Here is a 19,786-nt window from a genome sequence, read left to right on the forward strand (position 1 = left end):
AGTAGGCGGCGGACACCCTGAACCAGTTGCCAGCCGATCGCAGGGCACACAGGCGAACAACCATCTGCGCTCACACACCTAGGGAAAATTTAGCCTGCCACGCATGTTTTTGGAATGGGGGAGGAAACCAGAGTACCCAGAGAAAACCCACGCAGGCACAGAACATGCAACCTCCTCACAGGAAGGCCAGAGCCGGAATCGTACCCTGCACTTCTGCCGCTTCCTCTTTGTCCTTCCCCCTCCTCCCGAGGTGATGATGACCCAATTGGATGTCGCTGTACGGATTATGCTCCGATATGGACATGATTTGCACCGACTGAGCTGGACAAGAGCTGGGTCGACCACTCGGTGACTCTCTTCTGAAGATATCTTCATTGACCAACTGGGTGTTCTGAAGGGGCCCCTGCAGCACTTTCATCTTGTTAAATGGACTTTAATATTATTCTAACAATGTATTGTACATTAGAGAAAACCCACGCAGGCACAGAACATGCAAACTCCTCACAGGAAGGCCAGAGCCGGAATCGTACCCTGCACTTCTGCCACTTCCTCTTTGTCCTTCCCCCTCCTCCCGAGGTGATGATGACCCAATTGGATGTCGCTGTACGGATTATGCTCCGATATGGACATGATTTGCACCGACTGAGCTGGACAAGAGCTGGGTCGACCACTCGGTGACTCTCTTCTGAAGATATCTTCATTGACCAGCTGGGTGTTCTGAAGGGGCCCCTCAGGCATCTCCCTGCAGCACTTTCATCTTGTTAAATTGACTTTAATATTATTCTAACAATGTATTGTACATTATTGTGTCGAATGTTGACCACCCGGCATCTATTGCAGCCTGGTCATCCTGTAAGGGGGATTCCCCCATCTGCGGCCCCTTCTCAAGGTTTCTAATTTTTCCCCAGATGGGGTGTTTTGAATTTGTCCTTGCCCTCCTGGGGGTGAAGGTCAGGAGATGTCATTAATATTTGTAAACTGTGAGCATGTGAAGCCCTTTGAGAGTCGTTATTAAGGGTGATATAAATACTGTAAATGACGCTTAACAGCTCTAAAATTAAAGTCATTGTAATCCCCCTGTGGCCCCCAATCAGGTCCAATCATACGCTATAACCATTTCCAGTCAAGACATCCTCTCAACCACAGTCAGCAACCTCAACCCACCTACATAATTAGACTTAAGAACGTTTGCAAGCTCTGCACTTCCCTGGCTGCTGATGTTACAGAGAGAGCATTCACACCTTTGTTTCCTCCAACAGCTTACTCATTGGTATTCCCCCCCACAAAAAAAAAAATCTTCAAAAACTTCCATTAATCCAGAACAGTGCTGCCCGTATTCTCATGAAAATCTCCAAACATGAACCCATCATTTCTTCAGAAGCTCCGCTGGTTCCCCATATCCTCCAGAATCCATTACAAAATTACACTCCTCATCCACCTCCGCATCATGGTTATGCCCCAGTCTACCTCAAAGTTTGGATCTTTCAGGCCAGCTCACGAAAACTGGGAGCAAAAATGAAAGTGTTACATTTTGGTGTGTACATAAAGCATCTAGCTTAAACATTTGTACCATTAATCGACAAATCTGTACTGAAGAATACATATTTGCTCAAAGGGTACTGTCTAGACCAGGGGTGTCAAACTCATTTCACATGGTGGGCCACATACGGCCTGGGTAGATGTCAAGTGGGCCGGACCATTAAAATGATACCATACTTTGCTATAAATAACCAAAACAACATGTCTTTCCTTTGTTTTGGTATAAAGAAGCACAAGAACATTAGGAAAATGTTGAAATTAAATGAACATATCTTTTACAAAACATTTCATGAAGCACCTTACATTTCCTTCGACAAATGTGCAATTTACTTTTATCATTCACATATATGCATTGCAACTGATCCCACTGATTGTACAAACTTTAACAAGTAATTGGTATTGAAAAATATAGTAATGCACTTTAAGATTAAACAAGATTCATAAAGAAAGCAAGTTTTAAAGCATTTACACATGCATATAAAATCTAAATGTAATCCCTGCCTACACCTTACAAACTAAGGAGAGTGCTATTAAATGTGTAAATAAAACTTCCATTAATCCAGAACAGTGCTGCCCGTATTCTCATGAAAATCTCCAAATATGAACCCATCATTTCTTCAGAAGCTCCGCTGGTTCCCCATATCCTCCAGAATCCATTACAAAATTACACTCCTCATCCACCTCCGCATCCATGGTTATGCCCCAGTCTACCTCAAAGTTTTGGATCTTTCAGGCCAGCTCACAAAAACTGGGAGCAAAAATGAAAGAGTTACATTTTGGTGTGTACATAAAGCATCTATCTTAAACATTTGTACCATTAATCGACAAATCTGTACTGAAGAATACATATTTGCTCAAAGGGTACTGTCTAGACCATGAATGAGAAGCTTAATGACTCCCCTACCAAGTTGTAATCACATCACTCATATCAATTAGTAGCACTCAGTTCAACAGTACGATTACATGTACATGTGTGTCATATTGCCATCAAGTGAAATTAACGGGAATTGTTTTGACATAATTCACAGTCACGATTTCATGTTAACAATCTGCATTTTAAATTGAACGCGGCAGTTAAGATACACATTGAATGACCTGATGCTACCATAAACACACTTCAACGATAATGAATAATGACCCCGGCCGGGATGGAAAAAGCTCAGTATTGCATGCCACACTGCATCCTGGGAAGTACTATATAGAAGAAGAGAGGGTACTGAAGGCTTATGTGAACTCCTGGTATGCTGTAAAAAGTCCCAGATTGCTAGAAGCCAAACCTGGGAAGTGCTGGTACTCCGGTCCATACTGGTAAGTACCACTTAAAGCACTGCTTTAAGCTGCATTCCATACAACAGTGGGCTCTTTCGAAAGGCATTCACATAGGCCTTGCACTTGTTTGTACCCTTTACTGTACATGCAAACCCAAAGGTACAGAAATAATCCCTTTTCCCGTATAGACCATTAGTGTACCCTTTTCTATCCGTAAACAGTAGTTATTTGTACCTAGGGGTCTAATTGTGAACCCTACAGGGTACATATAAAAAGGGCCTTGGAGAGCAAAAATGGACCTCGACAGTAACCTATTTTTTCACAGAGTATGAGTCCCTACAGTGCAATGACCCATACTGGCTCAATCTGTTGTTGAGAAGGAAAAAAACAACACAGCCATGCTGGGTACAGCATTTCAACACTGCCAAACAGTTGAGCATGTCTGAAGAGGCAATTGGAGCATTGCCTCTAAATAAGTTATACCTTTGAAGGAAATCATCCATGGGAGTTGACAGCAATCCTCTAGACGGTTTGGATGACTCAGAAGGTTCCCTAAGTTTATATTCCTTGTCATTACTACTGTGGAGAAAATACTTCTGGCTTTTCCCATCCGTTTTATGAAGTAGCTAAATAAATAAATACATAACAGACAGCAAAGATGTATTGTTTATTTTTAAACTAACTCATGAAACAGGCAAGGACCACAATTTTGGTACCCTAGAAGAGATTAAAAATAATTTTCAATCAAGTTGTGTTCTTTGATTAGCATCATGGACTATGTTTACATGCAGTCGAAATTTCAGATTTCTGGAACATTCGAAATAACCCAGACGCACAACACAAATCAATGGCCTGTTCGACCAGAGGTAACCCGATCCCATTTACATTATCCAATAGTCGGGTGAGAAAAGGGGTAAGCCAGGGGTATTATTCAGGCTTTTAAAAACCCGAATAAGAGGATATTTGGGATTTTGTATGCATTTACATGGCCTTTAAAAACCCGAATACTGCCAATATTTGGGTTTTAAAAGGGCTATTGACTACATGTAAACATAGTCACAGTTGTCTTCAAATTTCTCAACAGTCAGTCGGCCTATTTAAAGGGTGACGAGAAATCACAGTAATGTTAGGTGACATGTTGTGTACCATACTACACATGGACCCCTGGAAGCAAAGGAGAGCATTGTCTCTGGAAAGAAAAGAAAGAAAACAACAGACAAGTACGCTAAAGTCCAAAGACTCACAAGATAAGCTTGAAGTTTCTGTCACTACACTTGCATTTATTCAGAAATTCAAGATCCACGGGACGTTAGCAAACCTCACCAGACGTGGCCGTAGGATTGAAATCGATGACAAAGTGAAACAACAGATAACACAAATGGTAACTTGATTGATAAATATTCATCTACCGTATTTTCCGCACTAAAAGTCGCACCTAAAAGCCTTCCATTTTCTTAAAAGCTCACAGCGCGCCTTAAAACCCAATGCCTTGCTAGTTTAGTTATTACGGTAATATGTCAACCCCAAAATGGCTCCTTGCTAGAGATCTGCTTACAACGCAGAGTTCAAACTTAAGGCGATCGGGTTACGCAGGTGAACACGGAAATAGAGCAGCGGTAAGAGAGTTAAATGTCAACGAGTCAATGTTATAACTTGCTGTTGGTAAAGTCAACTGTGTCGCTGCTTTATTAAATAAGTTTTACTGACATCTGGTCGTTCTGTAGCAACGCCACTCAACAGCTAAGCTTAGCTGTTGTCGTTTGTTCAAAGCTTCTTTGATCTGTCACGTGGTTGCGCTGATTGGTTGAACCACGTGCGTTCGTGCTCGCGCTCCTGCGCGCACAGCAGAGAGCAATGGACTATGGACTGCTGAGGCGCGCCTCACTCGAGTGGTGTTGCTGCAGTTCTGTTGGTATTCCCTTGAGTGTAACTCCATCTCGTGGATGCATGTGTGTCCAATATATGAAAAAAATTACAAAATAGGGCATTCATTAGAGGTGCGCCTCATAATCCAGTGCGCCTTTTAGTGTGGAAAATACGGTAGTTGTCAAACCATGCACACTGTTTGATAGTTCAGTCGGTTTCGGCTCCAGGCTTTATCTCTTCCAGGGCTAAACGGGGAGGGTGGGAGGGGCTGAGAAAGTAATTAATAAATATAGTTTACAATATCAAATAAGATGCTGGAGGGGCTTAAGTGGGGCAACACAGATTTCTCCTGGAGATACATTATAACCCCCCACTACCACCACCACCACTCCCTCTTTGGCAGGGGTGTCAAACTCATTTTTGTCACGGGCCACATTGTAGTTACGGTTTGCCTTGGAGGGCCGTTATGAATTTTGGGAAACCATATAAATGTTTAATCACCTCCACATATTACATACACAGCGCACAACAAATTGATGGATAACTAGTTTTAAAATCAGAAGTCAAAAATAATCACTGTTATTGTGGATTACATATGACAATTTGAAATTTTGGTTCAGACTTTAGCAAGCATCATGGAACTTGACATGCTTGATTTGCTCGCGCGGGCCACATAAAATGATGTGGCTGGCCAGATTTGGCCCCCGGGCCTTGACTTTTACACCTGTGCTCTATGGCCTTGCTGTAGTATAGCACCATCTTGTGGCAATGTACAGGGGCTGCGATAGCAAAGTGAATTCTATGAGTGCCAGCGGGGCGAAGAAAACACACCGCAGTTCTGCTCCCCGGTCTTCATGAGCTCCTTTGTTTTCCATTCGGGATCACTTTTGTTCGATTTTATTCAAACAGCAGACGGTGCAACTTTATGCACCGTGATACGGTACTGAGTTATCTTTTATCGTTTGAAGAAAGCATCGGATACAAGGCTTTAGGGGCAGGGTGCACTCTGGACCAGTGTTGCCGAAACTTGTGTTAGCCAAGCCACCCATTTTACGTTCGAAAAATGTCACAGTGCACCACCGCACAAAAGTGTCACCAAAAGTAAGACGACTGAAATACTGATGATCTTGCCTCAATTTACTCACAAATTGATTTAGTAGGTGCGCATTTGGGGGCTGTAGCTTATTTCATGCCACTGGAGGGTTATGTTCTTTTATTAATTGTCATTTTATGTTTAAGCATCATATCATTTCATGTTAAGATTACCTAAATTGCATTGTGTTGTTTAATAATCGCTTTGACATGTTTTTATGTTGATGGCTTCTGATTGGCTGTTGAAGTAAGGGAAGCAGGATGTGATTTTAGTGGCGAAGAGTGTGTTCTCGATCGGCGCAGACGTCCTTTTTTTTTTCTCCTTTCAATAAAGCTGCATTCAAATGGAATCCCGCTCTCCTTTTGCCGTTCGTAAAGTAGAGCCATCCATTAAAAACAACGAACCCTCAACTTACATCACATATATCAACATCATCATATGTTCACCATAATGTTTTCCAACATACACTTCACAGATTTGTTGAATTAAAAAAAAGAAGGAAACTCAAATAAGGTGGGGCGGGAGTTGGTAGGTTGTCACAATGACTTTGACAGATGGTGGCACACAACAAATACTGTCAAATGTGAGACGCACTGGGAAATATTGGATCAAGAGAAAGCAGCACAAGACAAAGTTTAGAGTTTAGTGGGAGGTTTGTTTTTCTTCTCAGTTTGAGGTCCTGGTTATGCTAATGAAATGTTGACAAACTTCCGTTATAAAAGCTGCAGGTGACAAAGCGCTACTGCGGTGCAGCTTTCAGTTAATATGTTTAGTTTTCAGACTCACAAATATCCTCTTTCTGTCAGTCAGGGATGTCACCTTCTGGCTACATATTACTTCAACCAAAACAAAAAAGAAAAATTTCCTGGGGAATGTTCAATTTTGAAAACAAGGGTACTGCAGGCCTTATTTTATGCCGTTAGTATTAAAAGGTCTGAAGGCTGTATTGAATGTGGGAGGCACGGGCTTGTTTTTAGAGCTTTGTGTAAGACATGAGACAAACAGGATCATCAGATGTTTTTTTTTTCTTTTGGGAATATACAAAAATAATTAGAATGGATTAGTGACAGAGAACAGTGGCTACAGTGTTACGTAGGGGACTCACCTGAGTACCGATGGCTTTCTGGAATACCAACTCTCGTGGTTCGAATTGGATTTTTGTGAGGATACCGAATTGATCGACCGGCTGCTTCACCTAAAGTGCGCATCATCATAGCAAATGACAGCTTTTTGTCAAAGTGGATTTAAAACCACTTTTCATCTGGGCTTTGTGGAAAATCAAGACTGAACTCTGTGGAAAGTGATGCAGGGTCATTTCTTTCTTTTCTTAGCCGAACGTAACACATTTTATCTTTTTTTTTTGTCTCACCTTGAATCATCAATGAGTAGACACATTTCATGAACACAATCCCAATTTGTCCATGTTTTCCATTTACGCTCTTTGTTATTGATTTATCACTTAAATGCTCTCGCGACTTTCCCACTTTATTGCAAGAAAGCATTTCATGAAGACATATTTACAGAATGGTTCCTTTTTCTTTATTCCATCACACCTTAAAGAGTGAGAATACAGCATAATTAGTGACTGTCATTGCAATGACTAAAGGCTTTTTCCGGCTCTAATCATAATAATAATAATAATAATAATAATAATAATAATAATAATGAGTCCTGAAGGTCATAACAATGATTTTCAAATTATTTTAGGTAATTGTACCGGATCCATAAGGAGGAAGCTGCCGTATATTCAGTTTAAATTCATCTCTCCTTTTATTATTTATATATTTTATCTGTGGTTTTATTGTTCTTGTTTTGGTTGTAAAGTGTCCTTGAGTGTCTTGAAAGGCACTTATAAATGAAATGTATTATCATTATTATTATTAAAAAGAACGCGATTAGATTCATGTCTTAATGTCTGATAGTTACCGAATCAAAAGTAAGTATGGGCTTGTTTAGATGGGGCTGGCAGTGAGAACCTAAACACATTCCTCCTGAGACCGACTTATCAAGAGAGAGAGTCGGTCAGAGCCTTTTAAAAGTCTCTGGTAATACTTGAGATTCAGGAAGTTCTGCGGGAATGTAACCGCTAGGCAAAACCACTGCTTGTAATTAAGCTCCTTCTGCGTCACTGAATTCAATCAACTGCTCTTGTTTATGTGAGTCACGCAGATTCAGCTAGGCTTCGCAAAGAGAGACAGAGAAAGAAAAATAAACAATGAGTCAATTTTCGAATTGCTTGCTTTATTCATTTCAAATTTGAGCAAATATGTCAACAATATCAAACCTTGCTAGGATGCATTCGCACAACAAATAAACATCCAAATATCACCCCAAAAAAAGACAAGGGTCACACCCCAATGGATCTGAAAGAATTAATGAGTAAAGTTGTCCAATAGGTTACGGAGCATTTCAATATTGCATATGGCTTCTTTAATTTTCATTTAATAGTAGCACTATCTGCTCTTATACGTTTAGGCTGCAATCTGCTCACTTGCTTGGAAAGAGGAGTCAGACAATGGTTGGGCTTCGACCTCCACTTTCTTTCAATTGCAAGTGGCCACCCTATGACAGAAGCCTGCTGAAGATCCTTTTGCTGCAATTGTGGCCCACACACCATAATTAAATGCTACTTGAGTGTTTTACACATCAGGGGCTCTGTTGCACATGCACAATGGATGACTTGCGGTAGACTCACAACTTCAATCAAATGGGATGCTACCAAGTTCAACCTCAGAACGTTAAGATGATTGCATTTGTCTTTTTGAGCTGATGTAATTAAATGTCTTTTGCGACTATACCCCATGCTGCCTTATTTAAATGAAGGTACTGATGGTTCCTAATCAAACGCATGCTTCTACAAATGTTGGTACTGTTTGTATAACAAAACAAAGAAAACAAAACAAATTGACTGATACATAGTCTGTGCGCTCCACTCCGAGTGGCACGGCCAAAATCAACTGAATAAGTCAATTGAATTTAAAAAAAAAGGCAGTCGGCGACTTTCATGCTACATGTCATGAAATAAGTGGACAAGATTTTGAGACGCCACATTTAGAAAAATGAAGCTAAAAGTTTTTTTTTTTTAATTGAACCACAAACATAGAGCCATTGACAAGGAAGAAGTGGTTTGCCCTCGATCTGTACCTCTATTCTAATCTTTACAGACATGTAAGGGGTGCGCAAGTGCGCATTTGAGCTACAAATGTAACACTGCACCAGATTACACTGTTTCACTGCGCATGTGCATACCAAACATATTGCCGCTCAGTGAGCGTGACTGCGGTCAGGCCAGCTTATGTTGGTGCCAAAGGCATTGGGTAACTTACACATCTGTGAAAGCACCATAAATGCTGAAAGGTACATACAGATTTTGGAGACACATACTGCTATTCAAGCGACACCTTTTTCCTGTTGATTACAGCAAGAAAATTCCAAACTACATTCTGCACGTGTTACAACAGTGTCGCTTCAAAATAAAGGAGTGCTAGTGTGAGACTGGCCTGCCTGCAGTCCAGACCTGTCTCCCATTGAAAATGTATGGCGCGTTATGAAGCGTAAAATATGACAAAGGAAATCGCAGACTTTTGAACAGCTGACGATGTACATCAAGCAAGAATGGGAAATATTTCCACCTCCAAAGCTTAAACAATTACTGTTCACATTTCACAAACGTTTAAATGTGAGGTAACAGTGATAAATATGACCCTGTTCCAGCTTTTTTTGTGTGTGTGTGAATGAGTTGCAGCCATATAATTCTAAGTTAATGATTATTTGCCCAAAAAAAGCCCAATAAAGTTGATCAGTTTGAACATTCAATATATTGTCTTTGTGGTGCATTCAATTAAAAAACAAATCATCATATTCTGTTTTTAATTATGTTTAAGGGTCTCAGTTTCATTGTAATTGGTATTGTATCCTGGTTATACCTCATTTTTTAAATTGACCCTCATGGCGCATTACAACAGGATGAACAATTGTTGCCGTGCTGGCTTGACTGCAGTTGACCGTACGCCACAAGAGAAACTTGACGTGGTGGCCAAACCCGCCCGACCCTGTAAAGCAAATTTTCTTTTTCAATCCAACAATATAAATTATTTCATCATTAAATAGCAGAATGTGCCCGTTCCCTGTTCAAATACATGGGCAGAAGGTGAAATAAAGCATCGCAGGTACCCTGCACTCCAGTTACCATGCAGGCAGTTGGCGTCTGCAATCACAGAAGAGACGTTGCTGTTTGTGTTTCGATCGCTCATAAACGTGTTTTATTACACATTTGTATTGCACATGCTGACGTTCAACAGTCTAATATATTTGATGTATGTAAAAGCGATTCAAAGTGAACACTGGCGTCCAGAAAGTACCATGCCGCTGCCAGCATGTTGCAGTACTGCTCCCCATTAGCACATATGCGTAAAAGAAGTCCATAGGAATGCAATTCCACGAGAGGAAATCTCGGAAAGTTGTGGACGTGCAGGCCTTGCCGCCATCTTGAACCGGGACTCCCGAGGCGAGCTCTCCTAATCCGTCGATTTGTTTACCGATTTGAAAATGCATTAGTTTGTTGGAAACATCAAACATCATACCAAACAGGTCATTTTATAATCTGGGTTTTCATTATATATTAAATATAAAGGGAAGAAAATACTTTTTTTAATTTAAAAAGATATGTAAAAAATAACAATGAATGAATATTCTTTTTTTTTTGCTCTCACATTGTTGAACAGTGTGGAATCAGTTGAAACATAATTCAATGCTTTGAAAACTTCAATTTTGACCTTTTCTGACACATATATTTTAATGAAATATAGGCTCATCTTCTGTTTTGGGTTCATATTGTAATATTTGACTCCAGGGGAGTAGTGCCTCCCCTGGTGAAAAGTTTTTGAAGGGGCCACACCGACATGCTAACTCAATTGATATGAATTGAATGTTTTGTTTTTCCTAAAGCAGGAAATTGTATTGTTTTAATAAGCTGTCACTTGTGTAGCTATGGCATCCGTTGTTGCAATTATGAAACTATGTTAAACTGTTGCAAAAAATTATAATCAGCCACTTTTTTTTTTTTTTTAGGTGTGCTGACATTATTAGCATAAACCAGTTAGCCATTCTTAGGATCCCAAAGCATCACCAGGGCAAATTCTCCGCTTCTCTCCACTGTGCAGAAAATAAGAATGTTGCTAACATGAGGATAACAGCTGGTGATAAGAACCTTTTTTTCCCTCAAATACTAGAATGATTGGAAAAGCCACTGAATACAGCGACAATATCTTTCATTTGGCAACACGAAAGACAATTCGCTGCTTTTGTTCGCTTGCACTGCTGACATGCAAGCACATCAAAATAAAAGCAGTGCATACTCAACATTTGAGTATGATCGATAAAGGCTTCGAGGGCCGGTTCAGAGACTGAAGACGGGCTGCAAATGGCCCACAGGCCCTACTTTGCCTCGAGGCGCCCTTAAGTTTTTAAGTTTATCCACAGAGTCGGAGGGTCTGGAAGATAAAACATCCACCAAACAACAACCTCTGGCGCTCATTTGAGAACCACAGTAAAATCGTTATGTGCACCCTTGATTCTACTAAGACGAAGAGAAGAAATAGGTGAGGAATAAAAGAAGACTATGGATAATACACAGCCTGTTGCTTCCATTCAGTCACTGTATTCTACCATTTCTGAGAGAGTTTTCTATTTTGTCCATAGGTTCACATGAAATTATAAAAAGTTAAGTATCATTTTAAAACACATCCACTGTATTGCAAGTTTATGGGTAGAACTTGTCAATGGCGGCTGCACATTGACACTCACATATCTGGATATGTCGTTTTTTTTTGGTTGTCAAAGTTATTGTGAAAATATCACATTTTTGATTGGACGTTACACCTGCGAAGTTGAAATGCGATTCAAATTTTTGCACTGCAGTAAAACCAATGGCTGGCAGTCTGTTGCAACTCCTGAAAAGTAGTTGCCAAACCCGGCCACTCTGCGAGACAGTTCAGTCAGTTTTGGCACCGTCGCTCGCTGTGCGACGGGCCTAATGTTACACTGTACTAAAAGATGAAGCCTTAAACAACAGTCCAAGCTAGGAAAAAAAGGTAGTTAATTTTTCTCATTTAAAATGAGTGTATATATTCCTGTCAAAATATGTGATTCAAACTGCTATTTTTGTATTCCAGAAAACAACGGAAACAAAGCCAAAGGTTGCAGGCCAAAACATGACGCACTGTTCAGTCATTGCATCTTGACGTAATTCATAAGATGGAGACAAATATTTTTGATTAAAAACTACTTTGGGTGCTCCACTGTTCTAACGTCGCCTGAATTTTTGGCTTAAAATGAGTGTCACAAAAACACCTCAAGTGAAAGAGTTTTTGAGTCTATTCCATTAATTATCTGCAAAATATGACAGCCATATAGCACAGGTTGTTTCCAATAATGAAAACATATACCCACGGAAACATACCTTGAGTCATAGCGTGTTCCTAATCCTACCGTCTGATAAACATGTTCTGATCTAAGAAATTAACTTTTGTCAGTGCAATCCGATTAGAAGTAGTGCAATGCTTAACATCCTATTAAATTCCTTACACCATTTCCCGCTGAAACGATTTCAAATGGGAATTCAAAGCTAAGTCAATAAAGTGCATTCATTCTGTTTTCTAAACAAGTAGCTGTATTCAGGCTATGAAATCATTGCTTTCAGCTAATATATTCAAAAACAAACAAACAAAAAAAACTGAGTCATGATAAATGCTTTTTAAAAGGTGGATTCGTTTCAACTCGAGATTCCACTTTTGATTGTACACTTCTGTAAAGTTCAATTTCTCAACTGTTTTCATCCACCAAGCGCGAACCATTGATGCCACGATAGGTAACACGGCTTGGACGGACAAGCACGCCGTGGCCCGGGCGGCAGGTGAAGTAGCGGCGGCCGCCGACAGAACCATCATTCTTTCCCTTGGGACCTCGGAGCTCCAGACCCAGCCAAAGGCCGGGAGCAAAGTCAGCCATGCCCATGTAACGGATGCAGGCCATTTCATTGGCACTGTTCAACAAGACCTGCATGCCCTCATGGAGGCGGACCTTGTTGTCAGAACTGTAGACGGTTCCGGCACTACTCCTCGGAATGCTGCTGCTGCTGCTGCTGCCTCCACTCAATGTGCTCCTGCGGTGGCGACGGGGGTTGGAACGACATCTTTGGTTTTTGCGTCAGGTTTTGGGGGCCCGTGACAAACGGGTGCATGGGTGGGGAGGGGGGAGACATAAAAGTTCAAGATGTTATCTATAAAAGTTACCGAAAAATTGACAGAAGCTCAATACATTGCAACGTCCATGGTTGTACAATTTAAAAAGCAACCAGCATTTTGAGGGGAAAAACATGCCTCAAAAGGTACACAAAACCTTGCAGGTCATGGTGCCAGAAGACCTGTGCATATATCGTGATGCTTCAGTTGACTTAGCATCTAAAACAGGTGTGTCAAACTCATTTTTGTTAAGGGCAACATTGGAGTTCCGCTTTCCCGCAGAGCACAATTATGACTGTGAAAACATTTCAATGTATCATTGCCTCATCATATTTTTACCTACACACAACAAACTGATGGGTAACTACTTTTGAAATATGAAGTCAACCAAAAGCTTTTGTCCAACTATTGTCAAATTTATATCAAAAATACAAGTGAAAAAAAAAAGAAACAAACACACACTTGCAATTTCTCAAAGTTATTACAAGTTAAGACAATTTACATTTATGGAAGCGATTGTAGCACGTAAAATAAAGTAGACACATGGCTTGCTTTATGGGCCACGTAAAATAATGTGTCTTTCTGATCTGGCCCAGGACCTGGTTTTGACATGATCTAATAGATGAAGCGTTTCACGGATGGGGAGAGGAGAAATGAAAGGTGGACAATCGGCCCAGAACGGAAACACGACTGCTTCTCATCAGTGTCCGTTTCGCCGTGGCCGAGAATGATGGCCATGATCTGGAAAGACCCACCTGGTCACAGGGTTTCTCCTACTCGTCTCCTTGGGTGGAGCAATGGCAGATGAGGTGCTGAAGCTGCGGCGAATCACCCCTGCATGACAATCACAAGAATGCGTACGTTCTGCCAAAACACCATGAATGCAGAGACACATTTCAGACGAGGGATGAAATATGGGCGACACTCACCGCTGATTGATGGATGGGTGAGATGTGACGAGGAGAGCTCCGAGAGGCAATCAACAGATCCGTGGATGCTGGGGGTGGGCAAAACAATAAACAGATGTATCATAAGGAGTAGAACATGATCAGCTGTGTCAAATCCGCCTGCAGCAAAGTCACTTTTAATTCAGTAACTGCCAGTGTATACCATTTTAAATTTCAAAGAAAAATAGATTACTTGAGACGATTGCTCCTCGCTCTGACAGAAGCAAAAAGTGCTGCGACATGAATTTCCCCACTGTGAGAGTAATAAAGGATTATCTTATCTCCCTGCAGCAAAAGAAACGTTGTTTGTTTTCCTAATGGCGTGTTGGAGCTGCTGACAGGAGAAGAAAAGGGAGGTTCAAAACCCATTGCTCGATGGAGAGAAAGTGAGATTCTCCCGAAGACGGAGAATCATGTGTATGGCTGGGAAAAAAAAAAAAAAAAGAGTATGGGCCTCAGGGTTAATTAGGGGGGGAAACGAAACAAAAAAAGGACATGAAAAAAGGGAGGGCAAACACAAAGGTTCATTCTTGCCTAAAGCAGCTCCTATTTCATTGAAGGTGTAAATAGGAGATTAAAAGAAACAACGTTGAGGGAGTAATGAAAGCAATAAAGAAATGCGAAGAAGAACGTCGCTGCAAAGTCCCCGAGGGTCTGTGGATCATTACTGTGGCAGAGCAAGATTGCCCCTACCTTGATTTGGAAGTAAAACCAGCAAATGAACTGGCATGTGATGACCAGTATATATATTGAAAATGAGTTTCTCCAGGCTCCCCCGAATTACTGGAGCTACTTTTGCACTTCATATGCCTATTGAGTCATTACTGTGAGAGTAATAAAGGATTATCTTATCTCCCTGCAGCAAAAGAAACGTTGTTTGTTTTCCTAATGGCGTGTTGGAGCTGCTGACAGGAGAAGAAAAGGGAGGTTCAAAACCCATTGCTCGATGGAGAGAAAGTGAGATTCTCCCGAAGACGGAGAATCATGTGTATGGCTGGGAAAAAAAAAAAAAAAAAGAGTATGGGCCTCAGGGTTAATTAGGGGGGGAAACGAAACAAAAAAAGGACATGAAAAAAGGGAGGGCAAACACAAAGGTTCATTCTTGCCTAAAGCAGCTCCTATTTCATTGAAGGTGTAAATAGGAGATTAAAAGAAACAACGTTGAGGGAGTAATGAAAGCAATAAAGAAATGCGAAGAAGAACGTCGCTGCAAAGTCCCCGAGGGTCTGTGGATCATTACTGTGGCAGAGCAAGATTGCCCCTACCTTGATTTGGAAGTAAAACCAGCAAATGAACTGGCATGTGATGACCAGTATATATATTGAAAATGAGTTTCTCCAGGCTCCCCCGAATTACTGGAGCTACTTTTGCACTTCATATGCCTATTGAGTCATTGCTTCGTCCTCAGGCAACTGCTCAAAAAAGTGTAAGATGATAAAATGTGTCGTCGAATTGGAGAAATGCAAACTCATTCACTGACTCTTGATGGTGTGACTTTTTTTTTTTTCAAGACGAGATCCTAGATTACGATCAGCAAGAGTGACACACACTCCATTGAGCAGATTGATACAAAGGTTCGGTAAATAAGAGTGAATAGCATCTAACAGCTTCAATAGCTGTAGCATATTCAGGACAAATTCATTATTGTGTCAGCCAAGACAAGGGCCCATGTTTGATCACATAAAGCAAACTTAGACAAGATTCAAGAATGCTATTTGTTTCATTTGTACAAATGAGAAGGCCAGGTTCGGGTTAAAGCTAATCTGACTCTATGGTTAGGGGGAAAAAAAATACATGACAAGCAAGACTATGAAAATGCTACCAAATGATAAAGTGAGTGGATTAGATAACACATCTTATAAAATGCCCGACTGAGGTTGTCTCCTCTCCTTGCTCTCCATTTTACTGGTCTTGTGTTTCATGGTCTGCTGCTGTATTCTATATTGTCTGTTTGTTGGTCCCTTTGATCAAGCATAAAGGTAGGAAAGTGGTAGCGCTCTAGAGGGGTTTAGACTCTTATTTGGCTGACAGGATTTTTTTGTGTTAGACTAGGTTCCTCTGAGTTCCGCTATGCCCTTCTGTTGTGTGGTGTTCCACAGGGTTCGATTTTGGGGCCCCTGCTGTTTTCACTGTATTGCTGCCCTGAGGTTCCATTCCAAGAAAACACAGTGTTTCCTTTCACTGCTATGCAGATGACAGTCAGATCTATGTCCGGCTAAGCAAAAAGGATGCATTGTCCTTAAAACTACTGTTGTCCTGTCTAGAAATCAAAGCGTGGATCTCATTGAATTTTTTGAATTCCAACAAAAATAAAACAGAAGTTATGGTGTTAGGTCCACGCGGACTGTGTACATCCCATCCTGTTGACCTGGGCCCCCTAGCTTCTTATCTAAAGCAAGCAGTCTCAAACTTGGGTGATAAATTGGACAATGATTTGAAATTGGACTGTCAAATCGGTGCTTTTGTTAAATCCAGCTTCTTTCATCTTAGGCAGCTGGCTAAGGTAAAGCCCTTCCTTTTTCATCGGCACTCAGAACTAGTATTCCATTCCTTCGCTACATCTCATCTCAACTAGTTTACTGTACTGCACTTTATTTTGGAATCAGCCAGTCCTCACTCAAGTGTCTCCAGTTGGTCCAAACTGCTGCTCATCTCCCAACTAGAGCTCATAAGAGGGAGCACATACATAAATGTGTGTGTGTGTGTGTGTGTGTGTGTGTGTGTGTGTGTGTGTGTGTGTGTGTGTGTGTGTGTGTGTGTGTGTGTGTGTGTTAGTGCGTGCAGGGATATATATCTGTGTATGTTGGGGAGAAGAGGATCCTCTTTTTATGCTGTAATTTTCATGTTTTAATTGCACAGCACTTTGAGTTGCATTTTTATGTGTGAAGAGTGCTGTACAAATAAAGTGTGACTGATTGATTGTGAAAATACCTACTAACTGGGAAATCACGAGCCACAGTGGCTGGTGAGCAAAAAAAGTTAATGTTAAAGCCTTGCCCCTTGGGGTTGTGAGCAATATCGGTGATGATATAAGAGCAACTTGATTGGATGCTTATTTAGTGCATTGGCTATTCTCCATTAGTGATTTCTCACCGTTGGTGTTCTTGCTGGATGACTGTTGAAAGTGGACACGTGATGTGATGGTGCAGTACAGCAAGCCATTGAAAGAAGCAAGACACCGAGTTCACACTCACAATAACATTAGCACATTAGCCTTTCAATGACCATGTGTGCCCAGTGGGACGTGCTATTTTAAAACAAACAAATGGAAGAAAAAAATTAATAAATAAAAAGAAAAAGAATATAAATCTTCCACACAAATCATTGAATATGGGAATCCTTTTTTGCAACCCATGTTTACTGGATCATCACACTGCAATTGGCAAAATTCTTGTCTGCACTTTACTGCTATTACATAACAGCAGTAACTGCTGTTATACCCCAATTATTTTAATCTAGCATAAATGAGTCTAGAACACGCAGATAAAGTCTTATACGCTACAAGGGGTGGCAAAGTATTTGGGTAAATTGATTTAAGACCGATGGGAGGAGGAGTTAGCAGCACAAGCTCCCAAAAGAAACCGTCAAGAGGTTGAATTTGCACAGTTATGTGAATGCTGGTTAATTAGTGATCCATGCATCCTTGACACACTCAGGCAAGCTGACAATAGCTCATGGTGGCCAAGACTGCGTACAGTATTAACAGCATAACAAAGTTGGAAAAACACCATCTGCAGTTTTATTAAAGTGTCCACTTTACATCCAAGGGTGATCCATTGCTCCCAGTGGCAAAAATTCACTCCCAAATGCTGAATTGAACTTGATACTTTCAATAAGAGTGGCAGTGTTTTGTAGGGGAAATATAAACACACAATTGCTTTCGGCAAAAAATAACAAAACCTTTTAAATACTCTAGGTCTTTAAAAAACAAACAAACAACAAAAACTACTCAAGATATACTTAAGCACAGTGTGGTTGCATACTGTAAATCAGTGGTCCCCAACCCCTAGGCCGCAGACCGGTATTGGTCCATTGGGTCATTTGGTACTGGGTCGCACAGAAAGAATAATAACTTACATAACTGCCGTTTTATTCATTTTGGAATCTGAAAGATGTTTTATTTTGAAAAATTACTGGATTCTCTGTTACAGCTGTCTACAATATGTCACTCTTGACACAGGTGAAGGCGGCACCTCATGGTCACGTGATAGGTTACAGCTAAAATGAAACTCAGGAGCTAACAAAATGAGTAAAAAAAAAAACGAACGTCTTTGGAAAGTTTCTTTGTGAAGGGGAAAAGGCCCAGCCAGGAGACAGAAGAGGAGTTTACGACTTTCAAGAAAAAGAAGGCTACATTTAATAGGCAATATCAGGAGTCTTACTTAAAATACGGATTTATCTCAACGGGAGATTCCCACGCACCAAACCCACTCTGCATAATATGTGGCGATGGTGAGTCATGTTTTTCATGCACTTTATATTTGTATTTATTTTGAAGGCACGTTAAAACGTTACCATAGCCACCAGAGAGTGTTGCGGCCAGATAGGACATTCTTCGTGTCATGATTCGTGTTTATTATTATGTTTAGAAAATACCACAGTTTTCATGCAGGTCATATCATATTATTTTGTTGTATCTATCCGGCCTTGAAGGAAATATTGTCTGGCAGTAAACCGGTCCGTGGGGCAAAAATGGCTGGGGACCGCTGCTGTAAATGATGCGAGCATCCAATTGATCGTGAATGTAGTGCAGGGAAACAGAGTACAACCTCTGTTTCTGGCAGCTTCCCATATGCTTATCGTATGGTCAAACAGAGATATACGCTCATTCTATCGGTCAAGATGACAGAATTATCTTGGATATTATTTTGCTTTCCCCTTGTATTTATGATTTAAAATCCATATTTGCAATCCATATTTAACGAAAAGGGTCACCACTGTTGGCTCATTGGCTGTCACATTAAATGCAGTAGTCGTGGCGAGAGTAGGCCTTGGGCGTCTCGACTCCTGTTAATTACAAGCATAGAGGCGACTTTTTGCCAAGCAGGGCAAAATCATGAAGTCAACACTAACACAAATAACACTGTCAAAGGAAATCATTAGTGGCAATTGTTTTGATGGAGCTGACATCAGGGTATTCTGTCTTGAGACACTGTTAAATCCAACAGAGGTTTATTCCAAATGTAACTTTGCAGATGAGCGCTCACCGTTGAACACGCGAGGGAGGAGCAAAGACCCCATGTCTTGGTGGGCAATTAAAGTATCTGACTCCACCCACGGATCCGTCATTCTTCCCACTGGGTGTGTCCAGCGCGATGCCCAACCAGTGGCCTGGAAGGAGAGAGACAGTGTCAAGTGGATCATGAAGAAGACCCAGCTAAATTCAGGTGTTGGCCTTCCAATACTTTTGGCAGAGAGTGTATACCGTATTTTCCGCACTAAAAGGCGCACTGGATTATGAGGAGCACCTTCAATGAATGGCCTATTTTGTAATTTTTTTTCATATATTGGACGCACCGCATTATAAGGCGCAATCTACAATAAATCCACGAGATGGAGCTACGCTCAAGGAAATGGCAACAGAACGATCAGATGTCAGTAAAACTTATTTAATAAAGCAGCGACACAGTTGACTTAACCAACAGCAAGTTATAACATCAGAGATGAAAGTGGACTTTTCTGAAAATTCCGGAAAAAATAAATAAATAAATAAATGTGTGTGTGTGTGTGTGTGTGTGTGTGTGTGTGTGTGTGTGTGTGTGTGTGTTTGTGTCACACACACACGCGCGCGCGCACGCACTTGGCCGATCAAGCATGAATTAGTTTACACA

General features: G+C 40.9%; 1 protein-coding gene across 3 annotated transcripts in view; it reads right to left on the reverse strand.

Annotated features, from left to right (window-relative positions):
- Window positions 1-11,496: 11,496 nt before the first annotated feature.
- LOC109519531 (CAP-Gly domain-containing linker protein 4) overlaps window positions 11,497-19,786 on the reverse strand; it is a 34,018-nt gene continuing 25,728 nt past the window's right edge. For all 3 annotated transcript variants that reach the window (XM_019876111.1, XM_019876112.1, XM_019876109.1), the window contains 4 exons: window positions 19,163-19,286; window positions 13,938-14,005; window positions 13,764-13,842; window positions 11,497-12,959 (listed from right to left, as the gene is read on the reverse strand). In XM_019876111.1, the coding sequence (XP_019731670.1) occupies window positions 12,590-12,959; window positions 13,764-13,842; window positions 13,938-14,005; window positions 19,163-19,286 (641 nt within the window). In that variant the 3' untranslated portion in view covers window positions 11,497-12,589. The remainder of the gene's footprint in view (window positions 12,960-13,763; window positions 13,843-13,937; window positions 14,006-19,162; window positions 19,287-19,786) is intronic.

The sequence above is a fragment of the Hippocampus comes genome, unplaced genomic scaffold (genome assembly GCF_001891065.2).
Source record: "Hippocampus comes isolate QL1 unplaced genomic scaffold, H_comes_QL1_v1.1 scaffold252, whole genome shotgun sequence".
Classification (NCBI taxonomy): Eukaryota; Metazoa; Chordata; class Actinopteri; order Syngnathiformes; family Syngnathidae; genus Hippocampus; species Hippocampus comes.